At 53.8% G+C, this 23,488-nt stretch overlaps 3 protein-coding genes across 20 annotated transcripts in view; 2 read left to right on the top strand and 1 right to left on the bottom strand.

Moving 5' to 3' along the window:
• The window catches only part of PPFIBP2 (PPFIB scaffold protein 2), a 166,985-nt gene extending 161,231 nt beyond the window's left edge, over nucleotides 1–5,754 (top strand). For all 16 annotated transcript variants that reach the window (XM_087868064.1, XM_087868062.1, XM_087868063.1 and 13 more), the window contains one exon: nucleotides 302–5,754. In XM_087868064.1, coding sequence (XP_087724190.1) covers nucleotides 302–373 — 72 coding nt within the window. In that variant the 3' untranslated portion in view covers nucleotides 374–5,754. The remainder of the gene's footprint in view (nucleotides 1–301) is intronic.
• On the bottom strand, nucleotides 3,881–12,326 carry CYB5R2 (cytochrome b5 reductase 2). Of its 2 annotated transcripts, none has more exons than XM_045783060.2 (9): nucleotides 12,209–12,326; nucleotides 10,779–10,919; nucleotides 10,415–10,487; nucleotides 7,939–8,045; nucleotides 7,536–7,665; nucleotides 6,851–6,934; nucleotides 6,051–6,136; nucleotides 4,902–5,001; nucleotides 3,881–4,053 (listed from the first exon to the last, which is right to left on the bottom strand). In XM_045783060.2, the coding sequence occupies exons 1-9, from the start codon at nucleotides 12,227–12,229 to the stop codon at nucleotides 3,881–3,883; spliced, it is 915 nt and encodes a 304-aa protein (XP_045639016.1). In that variant the 5' UTR covers nucleotides 12,230–12,326. The 2 variants fall into 2 exon arrangements, with proteins under 2 accessions (XP_045639016.1, XP_045639017.1); XM_045783061.2 differs by lacking the exon at nucleotides 12,209–12,326 and adding an exon at nucleotides 11,865–12,034.
• Nucleotides 12,327–15,239: 2,913 nt separating this feature from the next.
• LOC123782766 (olfactory receptor 5M5-like) overlaps nucleotides 15,240–23,488 on the top strand; it is a 128,812-nt gene continuing 120,563 nt past the window's right edge. For both annotated transcript variants that reach the window (XR_015726915.1, XM_045783074.2), the window contains exons 1-2: nucleotides 15,240–16,420; nucleotides 16,526–16,669. The gene's annotated coding sequence lies outside the window, so the exon portion shown is untranslated. The remainder of the gene's footprint in view (nucleotides 16,421–16,525; nucleotides 16,670–23,488) is intronic.

Below are 23,488 nucleotides of genomic sequence, written 5' to 3'. Positions count from 1 at the left end.
ATTCTTCTGTTTCCCCTGGCTCACACACTGAAGGGAATGCACCCAGCCTTGCCCTCATCGCCACTAATAGGCCTTGGGTGGTCTTGAAATGGCAACTTCACGTCTAAGGTATGAGCGATGTATTGTCTTGATAGCGCAGTCTGTTCTGATTCCGTACGTGGGGTCCCTGGAACCCCGTGAACTTAGAGGGTGCGAGTGTCAGACGGGACCACACCGAGCGTCCCACTGCTTCCCACGTAGCTGCTGCAGGGAAGCCTTGACCAAAACCCCGCTCAACTGCCCCTGGGCTGTGTCCTTTCAGACGCTGCTGAGCCAGGACCAGCTGCTGAACGACTCTCGCCTGGCCGCTCCCAACTCTGAGGACTGGAGATGACGTTCTTCGTGGCCGAGAGCCCAGAGAGGCACGTGTGGGGGCCCTGAGTCTTTGCGTCCAGGGGGAGCTGGCACGGCCACCTGCAGAGCCCAGACAGGCTGGCGGGACACCTCGGACGTGTGTGCGGACAGGAGCAAGCAGAGCGGGGAACAGATGTCCAGCAGGTGGCCCTGGGGGCCTGGTGTTTTCAACCATGCTGTGCTCCTCACCACAGCTTTTATACCTTTTCTACTTTTATACGTGGACTGCACCCCACTTCTGTGGGAGGGCAGTGAGACGTCAGCACAGACTCAATGGCTCATGCTCTTCCAGGTGACGTTTGGGAGGTTCTCGTGCCAAAGGGGAAGGGCAGGGAGTTCATAAAAGCTCTGCTGGAAGAAAATTCTGGGAAAAAAAAGTTCAAGCTGTCCTGTAGTGGCTGAGCTGGCTGAAATGACAGGGAGCCCCTCCTGGCTGCTTCCACACATGGGGTACTTCCCTTCCCAGGAGCCCGGCCAGGGAGAGCACAGGGAAGGAGCAGTGGGACTCCTCCCACGGCCCTCACTGCCCTCGTCCTACCCTCCTCTGCAACAGGGCGTCAGGTGGTCAGTGTGGCTGGGCCTCCTCGGGTCTGAGCAGAGGCGGCCCCAGCACGCGCAGGCACACTGGCACCGTCACCCTAGTCTGATCACACAGCTCCCCCCGGTGGACGGTCCTCGCACACCCCGAACGTTTCCACCCAGCTGTCCGGCCCACAGCAGCCTGTTCCCTGTGGTGTCCCCTACCTGGGGAGAGGCCCAGGTACGTGCCCCCAGCCATACCGTCCCTCCCAGCCAGTCCCCCCACCAATGACAGCCCCATCCTCTTCCTCCCTGTCACAGCTCAGGCATCGTCTCTCCTCTGCTTTCCAAAGCTGGTCTCCTCCTTGGTCTGTCACCTCCCCAGTTGGTCCTTCCAGAAGTTGTCCCCTATCCCAGAGTGGCCTTCCCCCCAAAACCCCATTTTCATCCTGTTACCGTTCTGCTCAGAACCCCTCAGTTCCAGAATTGAGAGAGGAGTTCAAAAGCCTTAGGCAGCACCCAGGGCCCTTCTGAGTCTTCAGCCTCACAAACCCACTCTGTCGCCTGTGCCCCTGTCTTCCCTCACTGTGAGGTGTCGTTTTCCCCCTGGTCCCCCTCACAAGGCCAAGTTCTGCCCGTCAAGAGCCAGCAAGCCACCACTTCTTTCAGGAAGCCCTCACTGATGCGTTGCTTGGAGGTGCGTGTGTCCCACTGTGCTGTCTGTGCTCGAGCCTGGGACCGCCTGGTCCTCCCATTGTGCGTCTGTCTCGCTCACCACAGCCACTCTCGGCACAGACGCACCGAGCACCTGCTGTGGGCTCACTCCTGTACAGACGGGAGTAAGAGAGCCCTGGTCCTCAGACCGCACCGGGACTCCACGCAGGCCGTGATGCCGTGTTCCGTCCACTCACCCCTTCGTGTGTGCGGGTTAAGTGTGTTCCGTGCCAGGCTGAGAAGGGCCGGAGATCTAGGCACGAATGTCAAGGTCCTTGTCTGAGGTGCTGCTGGTCTAGTGGGTACACCTCTGTTTCAAACACGTGTGCTGAAAGTTACAGGTGCTCTGATAGAAAGTAGTAGTCATGTTTAACGGAGAGCTGGGGGAGCGGACGGAAAAGGCTTCAGGAAGAGGGGCTACTTGATTTCAGAGATGAGTCTCGTTCCCCGAGTGTAACAGAGGGGAAAGGAGCTCCAGGCAAATGGCCCTGGAACATCCCAGCACATCCAAGCAAGTGCCCGAAGCCGCTCAGACCAGAGCAGGGTGGCTCAGCCTCTGTGCGGTTGTCACTTAAGGCTGGATAGCTGGTCGTGATGGGGGCTGTCTCATGTGCTGCGGGACGTCGAGCACCGTCCTCCACTTCCTGGAAGCCGGGAGCACCCCTCCTCTGCTTGTGACAACCAAAAGTGCCTCCAGACTGCGCCGAATGTTCCCCGGGGGGCAAAACTGCCCCTCATTGAGAACCACTGATGGGGTAAAAGTGGGAGGCCCAGGGAAGGAAAACCTGGTAAGGTCAGCTGCTGGCAGATCAGGAAAGGCCCTGTGAGCCAGGTCCTGTGGAAACACAGGTGGCCGGGCGGGGACCAGCGAAAGCAGGGAGTAAGCAGGTAAGCTCTGTGCTAGAGGAAAGAATGAGGGTGGGTTCTTTCTCCTCCTCCTGCACCCAGCGGAGTGTCTTCCTCCAAGTAGGGATCTGCTGGGGGGGCGCTGAACACGCATGGGTGAAGGCTCGCAGCCCCTCCCCCCCACACCCACTGCACCCCTACCTGCCCTCTGTGAGACCATCCCTAGGCAGGGCACAGCTGCACTTCGGTGAATTCTCTAGAGCCATCTTACCCTCTCCTGTACCCCTCACACATGCACGTGCACGCACACACTAATCCAGTGACACTTGTCGCAGCAACAATGCTACAATGCCAGTTTTTGCAGAAAGGGAAGGACTTGGAATTAAGCACCCAGGTCTGAAGGCCAGCGTCGCTGCCTCCTGTTGGAATGACGGGAGGACAACAACTTCGTCTTAGAGCCTCACTTTCCTCATCTGTAACTCGGAGAACAAAGTCCCCAGGGAATCTCTGCCTTGTTATGAGAATGACTCAAACTAAGGTGCCGGACGGGTTCTACCCACGCCAGGTCACGGAGCAGCACGTCAGCCTGGCCACAAACAGCCAAGGCTGGTGTGGTCACGTCACTTGGGGTTAGCAGTGGGAAGGATTTCAGGAATACTCCTGGAGCCTAATCTCCTTTGCAAGTTCCGAAGCTTCTGTGCTCACCACCCACCCCGCCACACCAGAATGGGGCCTGGCATTTAGAAGATGCTAAAAAAACAGGGCCCTTGTCTCCGTCCATTGCGCAAAGCCCAGGGAGTCTAGCATGGCTGGGGCCTGCCTGCCCTGCGGCTCTACGACTGCTCTAATGCCTTGTAACACCGTTCCCACTTCCAGGGTCTCCTGTGGAAGAAGAGTGCACATGGGGGTGCCTGGGCCCTCTAACAGGTCTGACTGTAACAACAACGTTCTGGAGAGGGGAGTTCGAGAGAGAGTAGTGGAGTTGATATGACCCCACTTGGATCCTTCTGGAATTCTGCCCCTGTACTTTCGCCAGTTCTGACCTCCCTTGGACACACACAAGACCGTTCACATGTAGGGCTGGCCAAGGCCTCCTAACTGCCTGGCGGGTTCCCCACAGAGCCACATCTCCCGGGCCATCTGCTTTGTCCTGAAGTTGATTTCATTAAACTATGGGGCAAGATTCTGAAGTGGAGTTCCTCCGAGCCTCCCAAGCTAGGAGGCCTCAGAAACCAGTCTGCCTCTGGCCCCTTGAACGCTTCTTAGGCCCACCCCGAGTGAGAAGCCACGTGCCGGAGGGTGCGTTACAAGGCACTTGGGAGCACATCCCGGTTTAATGTGGTGAGGCGAAGCTCGCTCTGAAACAGATGCCAGGAGCCAGGCAAATCTGCCGGGAGCGAGGGCGGTATCAGTAAGTGAAAATCATATCCGTGGTGTAGCCCAGTTTCTCCAGGTTAGGGCGAGCAGCCGTCTGGATCAGGGGCAGTGGGCCACACACCAGGATGAGCGTGGACGGCCCAGGAGGAGGGAGGTGCTCCTTGATCATGTTGGCGGTGATGTAGCCTGAGCTGTACTTCCAGCCTGAGATGAAGCACAAGGAGAAAAGAGCTGTGAGGGTGCCGGGTGCAGCCCCTGACCCCAAGCCTCCGGTCCTCACCCCCCCACCTCCAAAGAGGGAGGCAAGGCTACTCTCCAAGGCTTAGAAGTCTGCACTGCTGCTCTCTGCAGAGAAGCCGGGAAGCAAGGACATGGGAGACCCAGGCAGCCTTCTTCAGTATTGACCCCGGATCCCAGGCTCACTGCTGGGACCGTGAGGCCCCCAGCTAGTGTCTGATGCCGCAAGCAGGGGCAGGGATGGAGAACACAACGGTGAGGTGTGGTGTGAGTCAAGGCGCGGAGCTGGGGCTGGGCAGGGTGGAGCAGGCCTGGGGTCTGTGGCTCAGTTGGGGGGCGCCCTCTGCTGGGCATTGAGCTATATGACAAGGCAGGCACAGCCGGGTGCCATAGCAGAGGCAGCTTGAAGGTGCAGGGTGTGGGTAGTGGCTGGGTGCTGGCTAGGGCTGCCGCAACTGCCTGGGGCTCCCCATGTGATGGCTGCTGTCCAGGAGAAGCTGGGTGGTAAGGGGGCGAGGGGTCCATGGCCATGTGTGTGATGTCTGGATGCTTGTCGAATGTAGCATGGGTATCCCTTGGGTATCCCTCCAAGTCCCTCCTGAGGTTTAGTGCGTGTATGGACTGCTGCTATCAGACACCTGCCCCTGACTGCTCTTACAAGCAGGTTGTCCCCACTCCTCTCTCCCTCAAGCGCGGGGACAGAAATGATGGTCTCAGCTCCCAAGCACAGTCCTTTTAGCAAACAAACCCAGGGACTAGTTCTGAGGTGGGTCAGGGTTGGAGCTAACCCACAGTGGGGACCATGGGGATCGTACCAACAGGAGGCCTGTCCAGGGTGTACCATAGGTCGAACTGCTCTGGGTGAGTTCTGGCAACTTCTTCAAGCTCCTTTCTCACCAAGATATCCTCCTCTGTCTAGAAAAGAAGCAACAGGAGCAAAGCCCCTCTGGGGACGTCCTACTTGGTCCCCACACTGAGCACATGGCTCAGCACACTTCTGCCCTAGCTGCCCCCACTCGAGTGGGAGTGCTCTCGCCATGACTCCTGGGGCAAACAAAGGTTCTGCTGCAGCTCCCGCACTCCCAGCCCTCTCTCTCGTGGGCACTGCTGTCCAGCTGGAGGCCACGGCCGGGCCCCAGCGGGGTGGCCTCACTCAGAGGTCCCACCCCCCCACCCCCAGTTGGAACCCAGTTGGAACGAGCTGAGTGTGGGCCCAGGAGATCTTCAGGGAGTGCAAGGGGTGAAGGCAGCAACATGTAAGGTACCAGCCGACACAACAGCGCGGGAGAGCTGAAGCAGCGGGAAGCAGAGGCTGGAGCTCGTCCCCGGCTCAGAAGTGCCGCAGAGAGGGCCTGGGTCTTAAAATGTTCTCGTCACCGTTCTTGGGCCAGCAATTCTACTTCTAGGATCCTATTTAAGAAAATAATCTAAAAGGCATCAAGCCTAGGCAGTATCGTTCATTTTATCCTTTACAACTGTGAAAACTGAAAACAATCTGAATGCAGAAAATACAGTAAATTATGGTGCAACTTGATACAGACCGATGAAGATATAAAGAGGTTCGATGAGAAGAAAATGTTCACGTAATGTTGAGTGAGAAAACCAAGCAATACATAAATGTAACTGCAAATACTGGTGTGTAGAGAAGAAAGAAAAGTCAAGTATTTAGATACTTCTGTATTTTCTGACATTTCTACTGAGGGTATCTATGATTTTATACTCAGAAAAACAGAATTCCATGTGAAGGAAGGAAAGCTTAGTCCATAGGGTGGCTGGGGAGACAGTTAAAAACAAAAACAAGTGGAAAACCAGGCCTGGACTTCTCTCCTCTGGCGGCTGCACCCCCAAACCCCGGCTGAGCAGGGGCAGTGAGAGCTGGGGTGGGGGGCGTGAACACGGGCGCCCCGCTGAGCAAACATGCCATCCTGCCCCTCCAAGCTCAGGGCCAACTCGGCAGAACTGACCTGGTTGGCAAAGATGAGGGACATCCTGGTCCTGTCGCTGGGGTCCTTGGTGATGTGGCGAATGAGCTGCAGCATGGGCGTAATCCCTGGGACGGGAGCGGGCGGGACACAGCTAGCAGCTCGCCCTCCCCCTCCAGCACCCGTGATCCCCGGTCTGCAGCCCCTAACAGTCTGCCTTAGCCCCAGTCCTACTTGTCTCACGCCTGCCCCCAGACTCAGAGTGGAAAACTGCCCTTCATGTTGGTTCCCCCTTCTGTTCTCATGTCCACATGGCAAGATGGAAGGAGCCCTGGCTCTGAACAGGCTGGTTTCACACCCAGCCCCCGCCCCCCCTCTTCACCCCCCCATCTTGCTGTCTGAGGAGGGTGAGTCAGGTGCCCGTCTGAGCTCTTCGGTGTCCCCATGCGTGCAACAGAATGAATGACAAGTAAGTGCGATCGTTTTATAAGCACCTATGATGGTGCCTGGCGCATTGCAGGTGTCCTTACACATCTGTTCTAGTCTTTCAGACATGAATTCTCAAGAGATGGGAAGCATCGGGCTTGACCTGCTGGGAGACCATGTGTGGGCCTACTCAGCTCGGTCCCCAGACTCTTCCAGGGGCCCCAGCCTGACTTCCTGGGGCGGCCAGCATGTTGGGTCAGGGGAGCAGGGTACGTGGGGTCCGTTCCCAGGCCTGTCACCAACCCTGCACTCCCATCTGAAGCAGCCATGGAAGGGTCTCCTCCAGGATCAAATGACTCCAAAGTGAGAAAGGTCTCGGGGCCCACCCTGTGGATGAAGCCCCGGAAGCCTCTCACCTGTGCCCCCAGCGATCATTCCCAGGTGACTGACCAGCTTCCTTTCAGGCTCACTCGTCTTGTATGCCTTGATTGAAAAGTTCCCTAGAAACACAGAGGCCCCCTCTGACTTCTGCAGCCCTTGCCTGAGAGCTTGTAAGAGATCACGGGCTTTCCTTGGGTCTCCCAGGAGGCACGGCCACCCAAGGAAGGGGCCGCACGGTTCTTAACCAGAGAAGCCTGCCAGGGCGGCCCCCTCTGCCATCCCCGGTGCCCCGGTGCGCAAAGTGGAAACCGAGCCGAGGACTCGCTGGACCTTTTGCTCTGAGGGAGGAGGGGTTCGCGGTGAAGTTAAGCGAGCCTCACAGAGCACTGCCAGCCACAGCATGAACGAGCGAGTCAGTGAGGAGTACGTGGTAAGGACGAGTGTGGACGCCATCCCTCCGTCTTTCCACTGCTCAGCCTTCGCAGGCACCTCTTCTACATCGGGCATCATGCTGGAGGTCCAGTTTCCGTGAGGAAACACCCCAGCACTCTCCTACCTTAGTGAAGCTTACGATCTCGTCAAGTATGTGTGTTGAGTGAATGTACGAAGGCTTTAAGCACAAGTCCTAGGACTCAACCCTGAGAGGTTTTCTACAGCAGTGGAACCACCACAGGAATCTTCTTCCTTTCAGCGGGAGGCCCAGTGTGAGCCCCCCAGTACCTGGCTCATGATAGAACAGGCGACCGCTTGGCCCTCGGAAAAGGATGGTGTCCCCAATGTTCATGTTCTCCAAGTGCTGAGTCATCTTCCCCCCTTCTGGATAATTGGGGTGCACGTCTTTGAAGTAGATCTGAAACATAAGACAGCCTGGCTTGTATACCCTCAGACTGGAGGCCACAGCTGCATACAACTCAGAATTCCATTTGCTGCTGGAAACATTGCTGTGCGAGTCCTCTGCACTCACAGTTGCTCGAAGCACCCCTGAGGACTTCACCGAGCCCGTAGCTTCGCTGTTCCATGCCATTGCCGCAAAGCCCTTCCGAGGACATGGGTTCCTTCTCCACCCCACCACCTTTCCTAGGCTCGGGGGGGTGAGGCAGCCGGACGCGGCGGGCACACTTACCTTTATAATCAAGTCCACAAAGCCTCGGTCATCATCGCTGGACACCGGCGTGTAAGCCCTGACCACCAGAACACCATCAATTTTGGCCAGGAGATGGACATAGTTACCTACAGGAAAGGCATCCCATGTTAAACGTGAGCACAGCCCGCCGAAACAGGACCCAGGACTCCCACAAAGGGCGAGCTTCAGGGAGGCGAGTGCCTGGTGTGGCGGCGTGCACGGCAGCAGGGCCGGGCGGGGAAGGCGCCCAGAGCCGCGATGCCTGGGTCCCAGGCCTGCCCTTGTCGCTCTGCATACAGCCCTGGGCAAGTGACTTCGCCTCTCCGGGTGAGTGGGGACGATAGGCCTGCCCTGCCTCCCTCCCGGTGGAGTTGGGAGCTTCACGTGAGTGCCCGCTGCCGGCGTCAGAGTCCCCTGTAGAACGGGACGAGCTCGCTCAGGTTGGAGGCTGAGTATTAAAAATAACAGAAAGGGGTGCTTCCCTTTTAAAGCAAAATCTGTTGCCTTCACAAAGTCATTTCTTCCTGACCTGGGTGGATCGCTGGGGTCTGTGAATGAATCACCGCCCCCTCATCTGGCCCCTGCTGCCTGGCACAGGGCTGGCCTAGGCTCACACGCACGCTGGGTCCCCGGGTTTAGACACCACAGACCAGGAATTCTAGAAAGAGTATCGTGTCTTCCTGGCCTATGGCTCTGCTTGAGGAAAAGTAAAGTTTTGAGCCGTGGAATTCTGCCCCTGCAGGGTAGAACCGAACGGACCGGGACTACCTCCCAGTGTCACAGGATGGGCGGGGCTGCTCAGGTCGCTGCTGGATCTCCAGTGGGACACTTGGGTGACTACGAGGAATAGTGGTGTGAATAGTGGTGCGGGCAGGAGCCGCTAGGAGACAGAGGCAAGAGGAAGCTCTGTGCCATCCCAGGGAGTAGAAACTGCAGGAAAGACGGGGCGGATATGCAGACAGTTGGGGAGAGCTGGCAGAGACAGAAAGGAGGAGGAGGAAGGGCAGAGAGGAGGAAGGCGGCACCTGAGGAGCGGGTCCTTCCAGTTGCTTCGGAGTGGAAGCCCTGGAAGTCCTCGGGGTCTCTGAGGAGGCCCTGAAGACTGAGGTGCAAACACTCGGGGTTAAGAAAGGACAGGCTCTACACTGGAATTAAACTGAAGGGAAGGGAAAGAAGAAAGAACAGGCTCAGCCACTCTGGCTATGGCCTGTCTGCATATTGGGGACACGCAGAAATAAATGCCCGAGGCAGCTTCCTCCTGAGAACAAATGTGAACCCGGGGACCTCAGAAAGGCTTGTTCAGATGCAGCCAACCTAGGCCTGGCCTGGCCATGTCCATCCCCAGAGAAAATGGGGCTGCCCTGGTGGGCCCCATTTCTCACCTGCTTTGTTTCAGCTGAGCTGGGAGTCCCTCATAGCGGACTCTTCCAGAAGCCTCTAAACTACCTGTCATGCTAACTCTGCACTGCCTGCACCAGGGTGAAGAAGACGATGGGTCATGGCAGATTCTAAGAAATTCTATTTCTCATCATTTTTCCTTCTTTTAGGCTTCTTGCCAACAGGACTGACCCCACAGGCCAGGCAGAGGGCTGGAAGGCAGGCTGACGCGGAGCTCTTGTGAATGGAGACAGGAAGAAGCAGCAGCAAGAAGGCTCAGGGGCCAGGCTGGCTGCCTGGTGAGTGATTTCATGACCTGATAGAGGAGAGGTCAAGGTTTTGTCCAACACACACAGTACAAGGAGGCAGGGATTAGGGTCTCCACCAGACTGGCAAGCAGCACTGGCAGTTTGTTCAATGCTCTGAATCCCCAGGCTGTGGACCTAGCAGAGGTTTTCTATCTCACTAAGACGGACTTGGGCGTCTGGCAGTGTTACAGACTAGAAATGGGGTAACTCGGAACTCTAGGCCTCCTAGGGCTGGTATTCATGCTGGGTCCCTCCTTGTGTGGGTCTGAGGTGTCTGCTAAAAAGACACCGTGCAGGGAAGACACACCTGACTCCCTCCTGCCTCTCTACATATTCTGGGCCTTTCTCCTGACTGTAGAGGACATCAGTTCCCTCCATCCCTCACATGAACACAGCACTTTGCACGTTGTCAATTTTCACACCCATCGGTCACTTTACCTTCACAACAGCCCAAGTGGCAGGCAGGCCCGGGAAACTCCATTTCATAGACCAAGGCTCAGAGAGGTTGAAGGACTTGCCTAAGGTTGCCCAGCAAGGAGCCTGTGATGAGGTCTTAGACTTTCTGATTCTAGATTCACTTCTTTTCAATACTCACTGAGACATCACTGTGTCAGCCCAAATCGAACAATGAGAAAGGAAACGGACTGCCCCCTAGCATATCTCTCTACAGCTCTGAGATTACCTGTCTTACGAAAGGTTAACAGGGCAACCTCTACAGCCCCACTGAGTTTCAGAGAGGAAGAGAGTGCCTGCAAGACCCAGTCCTGGTGATGACCCCAAACCCCACTCACCTACAGGAAGCCCCAAGACATGGTCTGGTGAGGGCAGTCCAAAGCGGAACCTCCGGGTGTTGTGGTTGATTTCCTATAAAATAGAAAACAGAGCAAGCTCTGTCAGCTTTCCAGAAGCCTTTCTGAGCAACTCAAATGCCTGGAAAAGGGCTCTATTTGGTAAGAGCCCAGCGCGTGCGCGCACACACGCACACACACACACACACACACACACACACACACACACACGGAGGCAGTGGGGAGCAAACTGGAGGCCATGAAATGCCTGTCCCACGGCCCTGCCTTCCCAGCCAGCACATTCTCCACCACTCTTGTCCTCTTCTCTTTCAAGCTGACAGTGGGGGGGGTGGGCTGACTCCACTACCTCTTTCTCAATCAGGGGCAGCGGGTACTTGGTTTCAGAGTCCTGTAAGGTGGTATGTCTTCTCCGTGAGTTCATATTCCTCAGGGCCAACAGGACCACGGTGACTCCAATGATGGTGATGGCAAGGAGCAGGGACGGGTCCTAGCCGGACAGAATGTGAGCAGAGCACCTCAGGTCCTGCCTGCCCTGGGCACAGCAGCGCCCTCCCCCCACACCAAAGGCACAGAAGAAGCTGGGCTGTGCCCAGAATCCAGACAGAGGGAGAGGTAATAAAACAGAATGCAGGGTGCCTGGGTGGCTCCATCCGTTGGGTGTCTGCCTTCAGCTCAGGTCAGGATCTCAGGGTCCTGGGATTGAGCCCCACATCAGGCTCCCTGTTCAGTGGGGAGTCTGCTTCTCTGTCTCCCTCTGCTCCTCCCTCCAACCCCCCCCACCTCCACGCTCTCTCTTTCTCAAATAAATAAATAAAATCTTAAAAAAACACACACAAAGACAATGCAGGCTGATCCTATGGAGGACCTGGAGGATAGGGAGGAGCCAGCTGCAGATGAGACAAGGCCAGGCAGAATTAATGTCACCAGGCCCTTCCTTCCCAGCTGCCTCCAACTTGGTACATCCAGGGGTACAAGTCCTGGGAGTCCCCTCCTTGAGGGGATGGTGCTGCTGCTGCTGCTGCTTTTTTTCTCTTTCTTTCTTTCTCTTTCTTTCTACTTTCTTTCTTTCTTTTTTTTTTTTTTTTTTGAGAGTGAGGGTGGGTGGGGAGGGAGAGAGAGAATTCCAAGCAGGCTCTACCGTCTGAGTCTGATGTGGGGCTCAATCTTAGGGCCTTGGGATCATTTCGGAAGCTTAACCAACTGAGCTACCCAGGCACCCCTGATGGCACTGCTTCTAACCCACAGTCTATTATGAACGTCCCAGCCCCCGAAGACAGAACTGAAGAGGGAGGATAGACGCTGTGTCCTCCAGCAGGTACTTGCCGCTGACTGCTAGGCAGGGGATGGGGCTCACCACCCCCAGTACTCCCTCAACCAGGTTCGGGCGGGTTGGGGTGGGGTGAGTACCTCCGATCTGGGGGTGCTCCATTACCTTAGCGCCTCGGGACACACCAGCACCCTCCAAGGCAGGCGAAGGCGGCCTGGCCACTCGATGCAGCCACTCGGTTGGGCTCTCGCCCCCGCCCCCAACCCCGCCCCGCCGCCCGCTCCGCCGGCCCGCCCGGGCTCCGACCCCAGCCAGCGGCGGCGGGACCGGGGAAGGGCCGCGGCGCCCCGCTCGCCGCCACCCCACGCTGCCCTGGCGCCTCTCGGGCCCGCCCCGCTCCCCGCCCCTCGCGGCCCCGCCCGGCCCACGCCCTGGGCCTCGCCCGCCGAGCCGGCCCGGGACCCCGTCGGACGTCCGCGGCCTCGCCCCGCCGCGCCCCGGGCACCCACCCGGAACGAGACGCCGAACATGTCGTCGAAGTGGGGCTGGCTGCTAGGCCGCGGCGCGTCGGGCCAACTCGGGGGCGCGTCGGGCCAACTCGGGGGCGCGCCCGCAGCTCCGCCTGGCGGACCGGGAAGCCTCGCAGACTCGCGGGCCGACGCCGGGGGAGGCGCTAGGCCGGCAACGCGCGCCCGGCCGCCCCCGCGCACCCCGCTCCCCCCTCCCAGGAACCCCTGACCGCTCCGCCGCCCCGCGCACAGCGCCCCCCCCCGAACCCCTCCGCGGACCACCCCCGGCAACCCCTGTCCGCACCGCTCACACGCCCCCGCCCGCGGGGCCCGCAGAGCTCCTCTCCCGCGCGACCCTCGCCCTGCCCCTCCCTGCCCGCGGGGCCGCCACCGCTGCGGGGTCCCGGTTCCTAGCGGCCATTCGTGGCCCCCCGCTCCGTCCTGCCCTCTCGCAGCACTCTCGGAGCAGTCGGACGCGAAACTTCCTCTCTGCACCTGGTCGGGACTGCAAGGTGGGAGAACGGGAGGCGCGTCTGCGTGCGAGGAGGGTTCCTGGTAAAGGAAATGGGAATTCAGGCCAATTCAGAGAGCGCATGGATATATTCATTCGACGCGCGTAGTGAGCTGCTGCTGTGGGCCTGGTCTAGCGCTGGGTGTTTGCCCGGATGGGGGTGTAATGGAGTCAAGACGTTCCTTCGAAGAGCCCATTCATTCATTCATTCATTCATTCTCTGTTGGGACAGAGAGAGGACTGGTATCCAACACTAGACCAACAGGAGGCGGAAAGGCAGGCACAGACGGTTGGGGGGGGTCATTCGCAGCACATTTCATCAGTTCTCCCCCTGCGAGTGGCAAAGGTAGTCCCCGCCTCATGGGCCTGAGGGAGGCAGACAAGCCAAGAAATGGATTCCCTCCCCATCCCCAGCCCCAAATACACACCAGCACAGGCGCGTAGTAAGTGGACACCTCCCGTAATACTTGCTGGTACCAGGGTATTATTGTAAGAGATCTTAATTATTGACAATCTCATAACTGTAAAATGATGACTTGTGAACCTAATATCATACCTAAGAGCCGAGGAGATTGAACATCCTTCATGTGTTTATTTCCCATGGTGGTTTTTTCCTGAAACGAGCAAAAAAATGCCTGCTCATGACTTTTGCCCATTTTTCTCTTGAGGTGTCTTTTTCTTACTAATTTTTAGGAGTCTTTTATATATTAGAGACCACTTCTTTGCCAGTTACATCAGCTACGAATATTTTCTCCCGGTATGCAACTTTCTCCTTTCCTCCCTTCCTCCCTTCCTTCCTTCCTTCCTACCCTCCTTCCTTCCTCTTCATCCCTCCCTCCCCTTCTCTCCCCTCTCTCCCTTCTCTCTCTCTGTCTCTTGATGAATAGCAGTTTGTAATTGCAATGTAGTCAAAGGTATCAGTCTCCAATCTTTTGCCTTTATGGGTTAGTGCTTTGAATGACTTGTCTGTTTCTATCCAAGATCATAAAGATATTCTCTATTTTTTTGACAAGTTTTTCCTTAAACATTTAGGTCTCTCAACCACCTGGAACTGATTTCTGTGTAATTTTTCTTAATTTTTTCCATGTGGATAATGTGTTGTCTCAGTAATATTTGTTGACTTGCTTACCTGGTCACTGGCCTGCAATGCCACCCCTGTCTTCATGTATGTATGAGTCTGGTTCTGGTCTCCCTGCTCTCTTTTAATCTTGTTGCCCAGCCCTTCTGCCAATACCATTCTGCTCTAATTACAGTTGTTTATCACGACTGTTTATATCTTTCTTGCATACATTCTTTGGGTCTCAGTTCAAATATTGCTTCTTCCTTAGAGTTGCCTGATCCAATCCCCCAATTTAAGTGGATGTACCCATTATATTCTATTCATGGCTTTTACTTCAGCTTGTAATTACACATCCTGTATATTTCATTGTTAAATGGCTGACTCTCACACTAGTCTCGACGTTCCATTATGGCAGAGACCTTGTTTCTCCGCGACTGAGCACAGTGACTGTCGCGTGGAGAACATTCAATAAATAGATAGCGATTGAATGAATGAATTCCTCTCTGCCCTGCCACATTCAGCACACTAACACACGGTAGATGCTCCGGGAATGCTCAAGACAGGAACAGTCCTTCCATCGGTGTCCCCTTTTTTGCTGAATTTGTCTCCGTAAGACATGTCAGCAGATGACATACTGTTTTTCCGACCTATTTGCTTACTCTTTCTCTCCCTCTACTACAGTGTAATCTCCATGAAGACAGGGCTTGCTGGGTTTTTTGGTTTTTTTTTTTTTTAAGATTTTATTTATATATTTGATAGGGAGAGAGCAGAAGCAGGGGGAGCAGCAGAGGGAGAGGGAGAAGCAGACTCCCCACTGAGCAGGGACCCTGATGAGGGGCTCGGTCCCAGGACCCTGGGATCATGACCTGAGCCAAAGGCAGATGTTTACCCGACTGAGCCACCCAGGCGCCCCGGGACTTGCTCTGCGTTAACTCCTGTTGTTTCCCAGGCCTCAGAACAGCGCCTGGCAATTGGTAGATACTCAATAAATACAGGACGAATGAGTGACCGAGTGACCGAGCGGGTGGATGAATGAAGAATGAACTTCATTTTCTCCCTCTGGTTCAACCAGCTCTTTCTTTTTGGCTTTGGAATCATTGGGAACCTCTGTTTTTCTAGTGGCTCTCTTAGCACTTGCCTCTACGCCCCATTCTCCCCCCTCTTTCTCCCTCCGTGTGAGCACAGAGGCAGCGGCACATCCCCCTTTGTTACCCGTGGAGCAGGATGAAAAGCAGGCATTTGTCAGGCTCCCAGGAATTCTGAGAAGGCAGTGCTTGCCCTCTCTCCTCAGCACCCTGCACACTGTAGATGCGCCGCTTGTATACCCACGTTCCACCTGGTTTGGCTCATCTTTTACTACTCTCCTGAAACAGACCGGGAGCACACGTCTCACTCTAGGCCTGCAGCTTGGTCGTAGGGCCTGGCAAAGAGGACTCCCTCAGCAAGTGTTTGCTGGAAAAAGAGTGAATGAATATCTGTTGTCATTGTTTTAGGATGTGTGAGACTCTGCCCCACAAGACAGCTTCTCCGTTGGGGGGGACAAGCCACCTTCACTGCCGAGACTCCCATGGGGGGACTGATGCTGTGGCCAAGTCAAACTCCCCTGAGCCTTTGCTCTCTAAACAGCGTCTGGGCTGTTGTGGGCTTTTTCATTAGCTTTTTGACCTTGAGAATGATTTATTTCCATTTTGCCCCTGAACAGATGACCACCTCTGAGGTCCTAGCTCTTAAGCCTACGTTGTGGTAGGTTGGGTAATGACCTTCCCAAATAGGCCCACATCCTAAATCCCAGAACCCATGAATACTGCCTTATATGGCAGGAGGGCTTTGTAGCTGGGATTAACTTAAAGATCTTGAGATGGGGAGACTATCCTGCATTGTCCCGTTGGGCCCATTGTGGTCACAGTATTCCTTATAAGAGGGACGCAAGGGGGATCAGAAGGCAATATGATGCCAGAAGCAGCGCTTGGAGTGACCGTCTTGAAGATGGAGGGAGAGTCCACAAGCCAAGCAAGGCAGGCAGCCCCTGGCAGTGGAAAAAGGCAAGAGGGAGGGTTTCTCCTGAGAGCCTTTGGAAGGACCAGCCCTGCCAATACCTTGCCTTCAGCCCGGTGAAACTGATTGTATACTTTGGCTTCCAAAACTGTAAGAAAGACACTAATACATTTGTGCTGTTTAAAGACAGCAAAGTTGTGGTAATTCAAGATAGCAGCAACGGGAAACTAATATACTAAATCCACTATTATTTTTGTGTCATCAGGCTTGTTTCTTTATATTTGGATTCATTCCAGAAACATTTCCTGGGATTTGGATCAGAAAAGCCCGGAAGCGCTCCTCCCCTCTGGTGCCGAAGCTCTTGTTGCTCTAACTGTGTGACTCCTTCCTCCTGCGAACCACCTCCCTCCGCCGCCTCCTGCCGCTGGCTGCGTCCTCGCCTGGTTCTCGGCCAGGCCACGCGAGTGGCCATCCACTCCGTCCCTTCCTCCTCACCCTGGCTCTGGCCTGTCCATTGTGCATTGTGCACAAATGTCATCCCGAACAAAGGGTCCCAGCAGACCAAGCCGGTTGACTGAGCCGAGCTTTATGAGAGAACACTGGTGAAACACCTCACCCGCTCCAAGCACCCAACGCCGTGACCAAGGTAAAACCTTGCTTGAATTGGAGTTTCCTTGGTTTTCCTCTTCAAGGATTTTAAACGAAAGTGTATTGATACCACCTGATCCCAATTCCCCACTGTGCCCTGCAGGCAGGCAGAGAACGGTAGCAACACTTCGCTTTCTGGACCGTCTTCGGACCTCGATTTGTGTAACAGAGATATGACATGAGAAACCTTGCATGCACCTGGTAGTCGGGGACTGACATGGGCCAGATGGAGTAAGACGGTATAAAGGTAAGAATCTTTCTTTTTTTAATCCAATTAGCCCACATGTAATACATCCTTAGGTTTGATGTACGATTCATTAGTTGCGCGTAACACCCAGTGCTCATCACATCACATGGCCTCCTTAATACCCATCACCGGGTTACCCCATTCCCCCCCTTCTGTAAGAATCTTGAGACCCCAGGAATGAGCAGAATTGCCAGAAACAATGTCTTTTGAAAGTGTCCAAAGAACGGCTTGCAGAGTCCTCTCCCCGTTGCCCCGCCCTCACCAGGGTAGCCCCCCCCCACCCCCGCCAGCGGCTACATCCGCAGAGCTGCACCAGCAGGGCTAGTGAAGTCCCCTCGTGTTCACAGCAGTGCCTCCCACTCTTCCCAGACGATCTGTCGTGGCGGGGGCTGGGTTAGAGCCTCCAGACAGCAGCAGTTTGTGAGTTCACAGCTTGGACTGCGGGGGACAATGGGGTGTAAATGGGGCAGCAAATGCAGTTTCTAGGGCAGAGGTCCACCTGCACAGATGGGGTGGGGCTGCCAGCCTGGGGCTGGGAGCCTCAGACCTGTAATAGCGGAAAGGTGGGCCTTTAGGAAGTGGAGGGGCGGGGGCAGGGTAGGAAAATGTCCAAAAGAAAGAAATGAAGGGAGCCAGGCCTTTCTCCTACTTGGACACAGCCAGGACTTCGGTTGCTCGCTAACTTTGGAGACACACAGCGTCTACTAGGTGCAGACACGAGGGGAGCCTCGTTACCACCCAGGGTGTAATTTACAAACGCATGATGGAGGCTAGTGGGGAACACCTGAGTCTGATCACGTTGTCCGGGGCGCAGTATTCGGTGGACGGCTGTACCAGGTGTCTGTGGTTAAGAAATCTGTGGCCTGAGCCCTTGTATTACAGTTTATCCTAAAGATCAACAGTATCACCATGATGTGTGTATGCACGGAGCCTGAGAGAAGGGAATCAGAGAACCTGCCTTCACCACCCATTCGGGCAAAGGACTTGGTCACTGAGCTTCAATTTCTTCGTCTGTAAAATTAGGGTCAATAATACTACTTATTTCTCAGGTTTACCGAGAGGACTGTAGGAAATAATACAGATAAAGGATTTGGCCTGGAGTAGATAATAAATGCTAACTCTTACTAGCTTTTACCTATGCAATCACTAGAGTTAGGGACCTGGGAGTCATTTTTTCTAAGTGTGATTTTTCCCCCTCCATTTTAAACGTAATTGGTCATCTGAGCTTGTTGAGTCTGTGACCACAGTGTTTGTTGACACTGTTTTTTTCCTCCTGTCATCTTGTAGTCCCCGTCATAGTTTATTTGGGCTCTTGTGTCTATGCATCTCCTCAGCTGTTTCCTGCCTCCACCCTCTCCCTCTAGCCATCCATCCTGTTGACTTCTGCCAGATTAATTTTTCTTGAATACAGGTCTGATTTTTTTCTCCTCTGAGCTCAAATGGCAATCATTCCCATCACCCGGCTGCAAGGCAGAGGCCAACGTTCTTTCTGTCAAAATAAGGCCCTTCACAACTAGGACCTAGGCTGTGATTTTAAGTAATCTCCCCTCAGTGCCCCCTGTCAAAGCACCAGCCACACAGAACTGCACTTTCCACCTTGGATACCCCTCTGCTTCATCTTTCTGACCCTTTGTTCATGAGTTTCCCTGAATGGAATGCCTTCCCTTCTCTGTTTACCTGAAAAACTTCTGATTCTCATAAGACCCAGCATAAATGTCTAATCCTTAGCTAAGCTTTCCCCGAAGCTCCTAGGAAGTCACTCCCTGCCCTGTGCTCTCTCTGCACTGACGCTCACGTCTTCCAGCATTTACCCCCTTGTACTGGGGCAGCTGAAATGGCTCTGAAATGCTATGCGAGAAATCAGAGATTAGGAGTTATTTGCTTTTGCATCCCCAGAGCCTCATTGCAAGTCAGGTGAGAAGATGGTGTTCAGTGACGACTTGTGCGTGACCGTACGAAAGAACGAACGAAACAAGTGACCGATCGATATGCAGTAGGGAAGGACGGCATAGCACCGGAGTCGTGGGGACCTAGCCGCGGATTCCCCAGGACAGGCCGTGTGGGGGCAGGGGGAAATCTCTAGGCTGATTTGAACGAGGTGTGGGCTCTGTCTCACTTAGCAGCTGTGTGACTCTGTCACTTCAATTTTATAAGCCTCGGTTTCTTTTTCTGGGCGCGGGGTAAGCGTCCTCACCTTTCCACACCACACGGGCAGTGTGAGAAGCAACTGACGGAAGGTGCGTGAGGACGCAGTCTGTGAAGGACTGTAGAGCGGGAAGGTTCCAAGGACGCTTGTGCGAGGGCTCACCGCAGAGCCGGATGACGGCCCCATCCCGTGGCTGTCACACCCCGGAGCAGGCAGCCCTGGGCCTCTCTCAGGCGGACAGACAGACGATCATACTGGCTGAACTGAAGCCAGCTGACCAGCTGCAATGGTGGCAGATCGCATTCCATGGTGGGGCTGGGGGGTACAGTGTGCTTGGCGGGCCTTTTCTGACAAGACGAGAGGAGCCGTAAGCAGACCCAGAGAAGAAGGGAGGCACGTGGAGCTTGGGTGCTTGAACTCCCCTCCAGGGGGAAACAGCCTGAAGTCGGGGTATCTGGTCACCACGTGGGACGGTGTCTGACTCCGCCTTGTGTTGCGAGTGCCCAGCATGACACCAGGAGGACATGCGCCTCAGGGAGGATTTCCCAAGTGACTTTTGTTCATTCTACAGTCCTGTTGGGGCTGGAAACAAGGAAAGGCTGACCTACGGAAGGCAAATCTTCCGTAGGTTTCCAGGAAAAGAAGAGGGCCTCCATTGTGAGGCTAGACACAATGGACAAACTCGGCACTGGCTCTTGAATCCTCCCCTAGTTCTCTAACTTATAAAGGGAAAGACAGTTCAGTCCAGATCCCATACTTCATGCCCAAAACATCTATGGCCACCTGCTGGCTAGTGTTATGAACCTGAAGATCTCTCGGGGCTGTGGCGGTCGCAGTGACATGCTCGTGGCCAGGCTGGCTGGACAGAAGGGAGGCTCCCAGGGCTCTTACCGAGGGCAGTCTTTGGCCCAATCCTGATTCCAGCATTCACCACCCAGGCAGCTGCGTGCTGTTCCCTGGACAATGAGAGGAAAGGGCACCTCAGATATGGCCTCATTAAAATAGGTGGGGTGAGGAGGTGGCTCTCTCAGGGGGCCTGGGACCGGAGGGATAGCAAGGCCACCATTTTGGCCATTGCAATGAAAGCAACAGCCAATCCTTTCAGCAGTACAGCGAGGCTCTAGAGAATGTTCTCTCTTCTATGTACGTAAAAGATTCTAGGGCTCAGAAGCAGGAAACAATCTGTGTGACATCACTCAATGAGTTAAGAGCTCTAATGGGAACATAATCAAGTCTTGCAGCTTCATTTGTAATGTCCGCACGGATTATAGCTGTGCCTGTCAGTCACCCGCAGGATCATCTCCGAGGTCCCGTCCCCAGCCGCTGATCAGCTGGCCTGTCCAGCTCAGCTGAAAGACTCAGTAGGGTGCAGAGGACGTAGGTTCAGTAGAAGAATGTATCTGTCTTCTAAAATAAAAACAAAACCTTTGTCAAATGACCAAATACTAGATAGATATTAAAAAAAAAAAAAAAGATTTAAGCAAGGGGCACCCGGGTGGCTCAGTTGGTTAAGCATCCGACTCTTGATTTCTGCTCAGGTCAGGATCTCAGGGTCCTGGGGGCAAACTTCACGTCAGGCTCTGGTCAGCTTGGCATCTGCTTGTCCCTCTCCCTGTGGAGAGGTCAGAGAAGCAGACTCCCAGCTGAGCCGGGAGCCCCACATGGGGCTCGATCTCAGGACTCTGAAATCATGACCTGAGCAGAAATCAAGAGTCGGATGCTTAACCCGCTGACCCAACCAGGAGCCGCCTACCTGCTTTTTATAGTCAATCTGTTGAGCTACCACATGGTGTGTGGCCCCTGGAAAACACCGCGTACTGTGAGAGAACAAGAGTAGACAGAAGAATGATGTCTTAGTATTACTATGAAAATAGTTTTGACCTCACAGATGCCCTAAAAGGATCTTAGAGATCCCCAGCCATCTAAAGGCCACATTTTAAGAGCCTCTGCTATCAGTCAATTTCAATTATGGCTGTTGATACAAAAATCTAAGTGGAATGTTAAATAGAACCCGGCAGTACATTGAAGATGAATGTACCATGCCCAAGTGGGATTCGTTTCAGGAATGTAGGAATATTAGGAAATCTATTAATTAAGGATTTAAGATATTAATCAGAGAAGAAACCATTTAATTACTTTGAAAGATGCTCAAAGTATTTTACAAAATTTATACTTTGATTAGAAAATACTTGGGAGGGCCATGATAAAATGTCTCTAATTGCCAGCCTCATGTTAAAATAAACTAGAAGCACAGTATGAAGGGGCAGAACTTTCCTGAACATTCAGGAACTCAAGTTCTGCCTGGGGAGGTGGATTGCCCTTGATGGTGGTGAACGGGGACAGGGCAGCAGATCCTGATGGGTATCAGAGGTGGTGGCTGAAGAATTAACAGTCAACCAGCTTAAACCATCAGCTGCCACCCTGTTCCACTGTCTGGGTGTGCTTACATCCTGGTGAAGCAGCAGGCAGCGGTGACTACCCGGGTCTTCCCAAAGAAGGTTCCTTTGCAGAGATGCCTGGTGGCCATCTGCAGGCTGAGCTGCCCCCTTGCTTCCTAACAGTCTGGCTGGAAAGGAACCTGGAAGGGTCAGGGGGAGGTGGCTCTGCAAAGGCCACCTGGAAGGGGGCCAAGAAAACCCATCTTTATTACCCATGGGTCCTCCCCAGCAAGCCCAGACTGTAAGGTCTGAGCATCTCTGTGGTGCCGGGCACTTAACAGATACCCGGGAGTGATGAGCAATGCTTATTGTATTCTAGAGAAAGAAAGAAATACGTATGTTCCCCAAAGTGGTTATTTCACCCAAGAGTAAAATATTGAGTTCATCTTGACTCCCCAGGTTTTTGCTCCAACTCTCTGGTCTCCAAACACTTGAGATCCCAAATCTGCAATATATCTCACATCCGTCTTCTACCTTTGAGCTCAAGTCCTCAGTACTGCTCACCAGGGCTGCTCCCCCAACAGGTGATCTGTCCTTATCCTCCTCACACTCCCAAATTCACCACCAAAAAGGGCTCTTTGATCGTGTCACTCCCCGATCACAACCATCCAAGGGTTCCCCACAGGGCGTAGAATAATGGGGACATTATTCTTGTGGGCCTGAATCAAAGGCCAGTTTTCTAATCATCTCATCCAGAACTTATTTCAGTACTTTTCATATTCAGTTTTTCTGTACACTTTTTTCTTCTGTTGTGAATTTTATTGACGTGTAAAACACGCGCAGGAAAAATGCTCAAGTAAAAAAGTACTTTGAATTTTCAAAGAGCATCACCAGAACCCAGATCAGGGACCGCATTAGCAGATTCCCAGCGGGGGCCGTTCCAGACGTTCCAGACAGTACCCCCCCAGGGTGGGCGCTACCCTGGCATCTACTAGCATAGGGGAGCCTCGAGCAGGTTTAGCTTTATGTGAATGGAGATCACACAGTGTCTGCTCTTCGTCACCTGATTTGTACACATAATTTTCATTATTATGATAGAAATTACTTGAAGAGAGGCACTATATCTTGTTCCTCTTTGCACCTCCTCCCCCCTGCCCTGGGCTCTGGTACGGAGATTGGTACGGAGAAGGCCTCAGAGGAGAAATAAGCCAGTGACAGGATGTCGACAATGAATGAATGTAAGTGAGGGATAAACAGGAGTTTTTTGTATTATTCTTTCACCTACTCTGTAGATTCGCGACATTTCAAAAAAAAATAATTGAAGGACAAAATTGCTTACTGAACGATAGAAGTCATCCAGGTTGTAGGTATGCTGTTTAAAACAGGGCACATGTAAACCCTTTTTCTTGTCCTTCTTAAGTTTCTACGTATAAAGGAAAAGGGCCCTAATGTGTGAGTTCAGTGACAGAAAATCAGGAAAGTCTCTCTTACCGAGGTCTTGAGGGGCTATCTGTGGATTCTTTCATTTGATTCACGAAGTATTTATTTGGCATGTGCCGTGCTCTGAGCACCGCCGTGGGTGCTGGGAAAGAGTGACGAGTCCGCCTTGCTGAGCGTTGTGATGAAACTCCTGAGAGAAGGTTCTACCTAAGGCTTTTATTCCTCCTCATTACAAGGAATATTCTGTCTCCACACTCTGTTCTGTGTTCTGCGTGTCATTTTATAAAACTAAAAAAAAAAAAAATTAAAAATAAGGTGCTTCAATTTTCTCTGTCCTGACAAACTATCAAAATGGCAAATGATACAAGTTTCCCTGCCCCCTCTCCCCTGCTCGCTCAGCTCACCATGTTTTCCACAGGGACCGGGAGGTCGCACGTGCATGTCAGTGGATGTCAGGGAACAAACAAGGAAAAGAGAAGGCCCAGGCTTCTCCATGCTCGCTGGCATTACACGGAGTGGGATACTCACTCCCTTTTCTTAGTGGACAGATTCGTGAGTCAGGCCACAACGTGACCCCCTAGTTAGCCATTTCCACTAAATGAGTCAGTTTAGATGGGAGTCTTGCTTCTCGTGACTGGAAATATTTCAGTGTTGCTTTGAGCAAAATGGACAATGACCATGTCCTACACAGCTCTGTGTGATGGCTCTTGGGACGTGTTAGCCTGGCTAAGCCACAGCCTCCAGTTAAACACCAATCAAGGTGTTGCTGTGAAGGGATTTTGCAGATGTAATAAAAGTCCCTAATCCGTGAACTTTAGGTCAAGATCATCCTGGATAGTCTGGGTGGGCCTGACT

The sequence above is a fragment of the Ursus americanus genome, chromosome 16, assembly GCF_024610735.1.
Source record: "Ursus americanus isolate L20-20 chromosome 16, mUrsAme1.1.p, whole genome shotgun sequence".
NCBI classification, from domain to species: domain Eukaryota; kingdom Metazoa; phylum Chordata; class Mammalia; order Carnivora; family Ursidae; genus Ursus; species Ursus americanus.
The sequence above is the reverse complement of the archived record's forward strand: the minus strand, read 5'-3'. Positions and strand labels throughout refer to the sequence as shown.

Excerpts from the sequence above, each read along its gene's own strand:
- CYB5R2 (XM_045783060.2), bottom strand. The coding sequence starts at position 12,229 with ATGTTCGGCGTCTCGTTCCGG. Across the intron at positions 10,488-10,778 it reads TGCCCCTGATTGAGAAAGAG|GAAATCAACCACAACACCCG; the intron begins GTAGTGGAGTCA and ends TCTATTTTATAG. Across the intron at positions 7,666-7,938 it reads TTGTGGACTTGATTATAAAG|ATCTACTTCAAAGACGTGCA; the intron begins GTAAGTGTGCCC and ends CTTATGTTTCAG.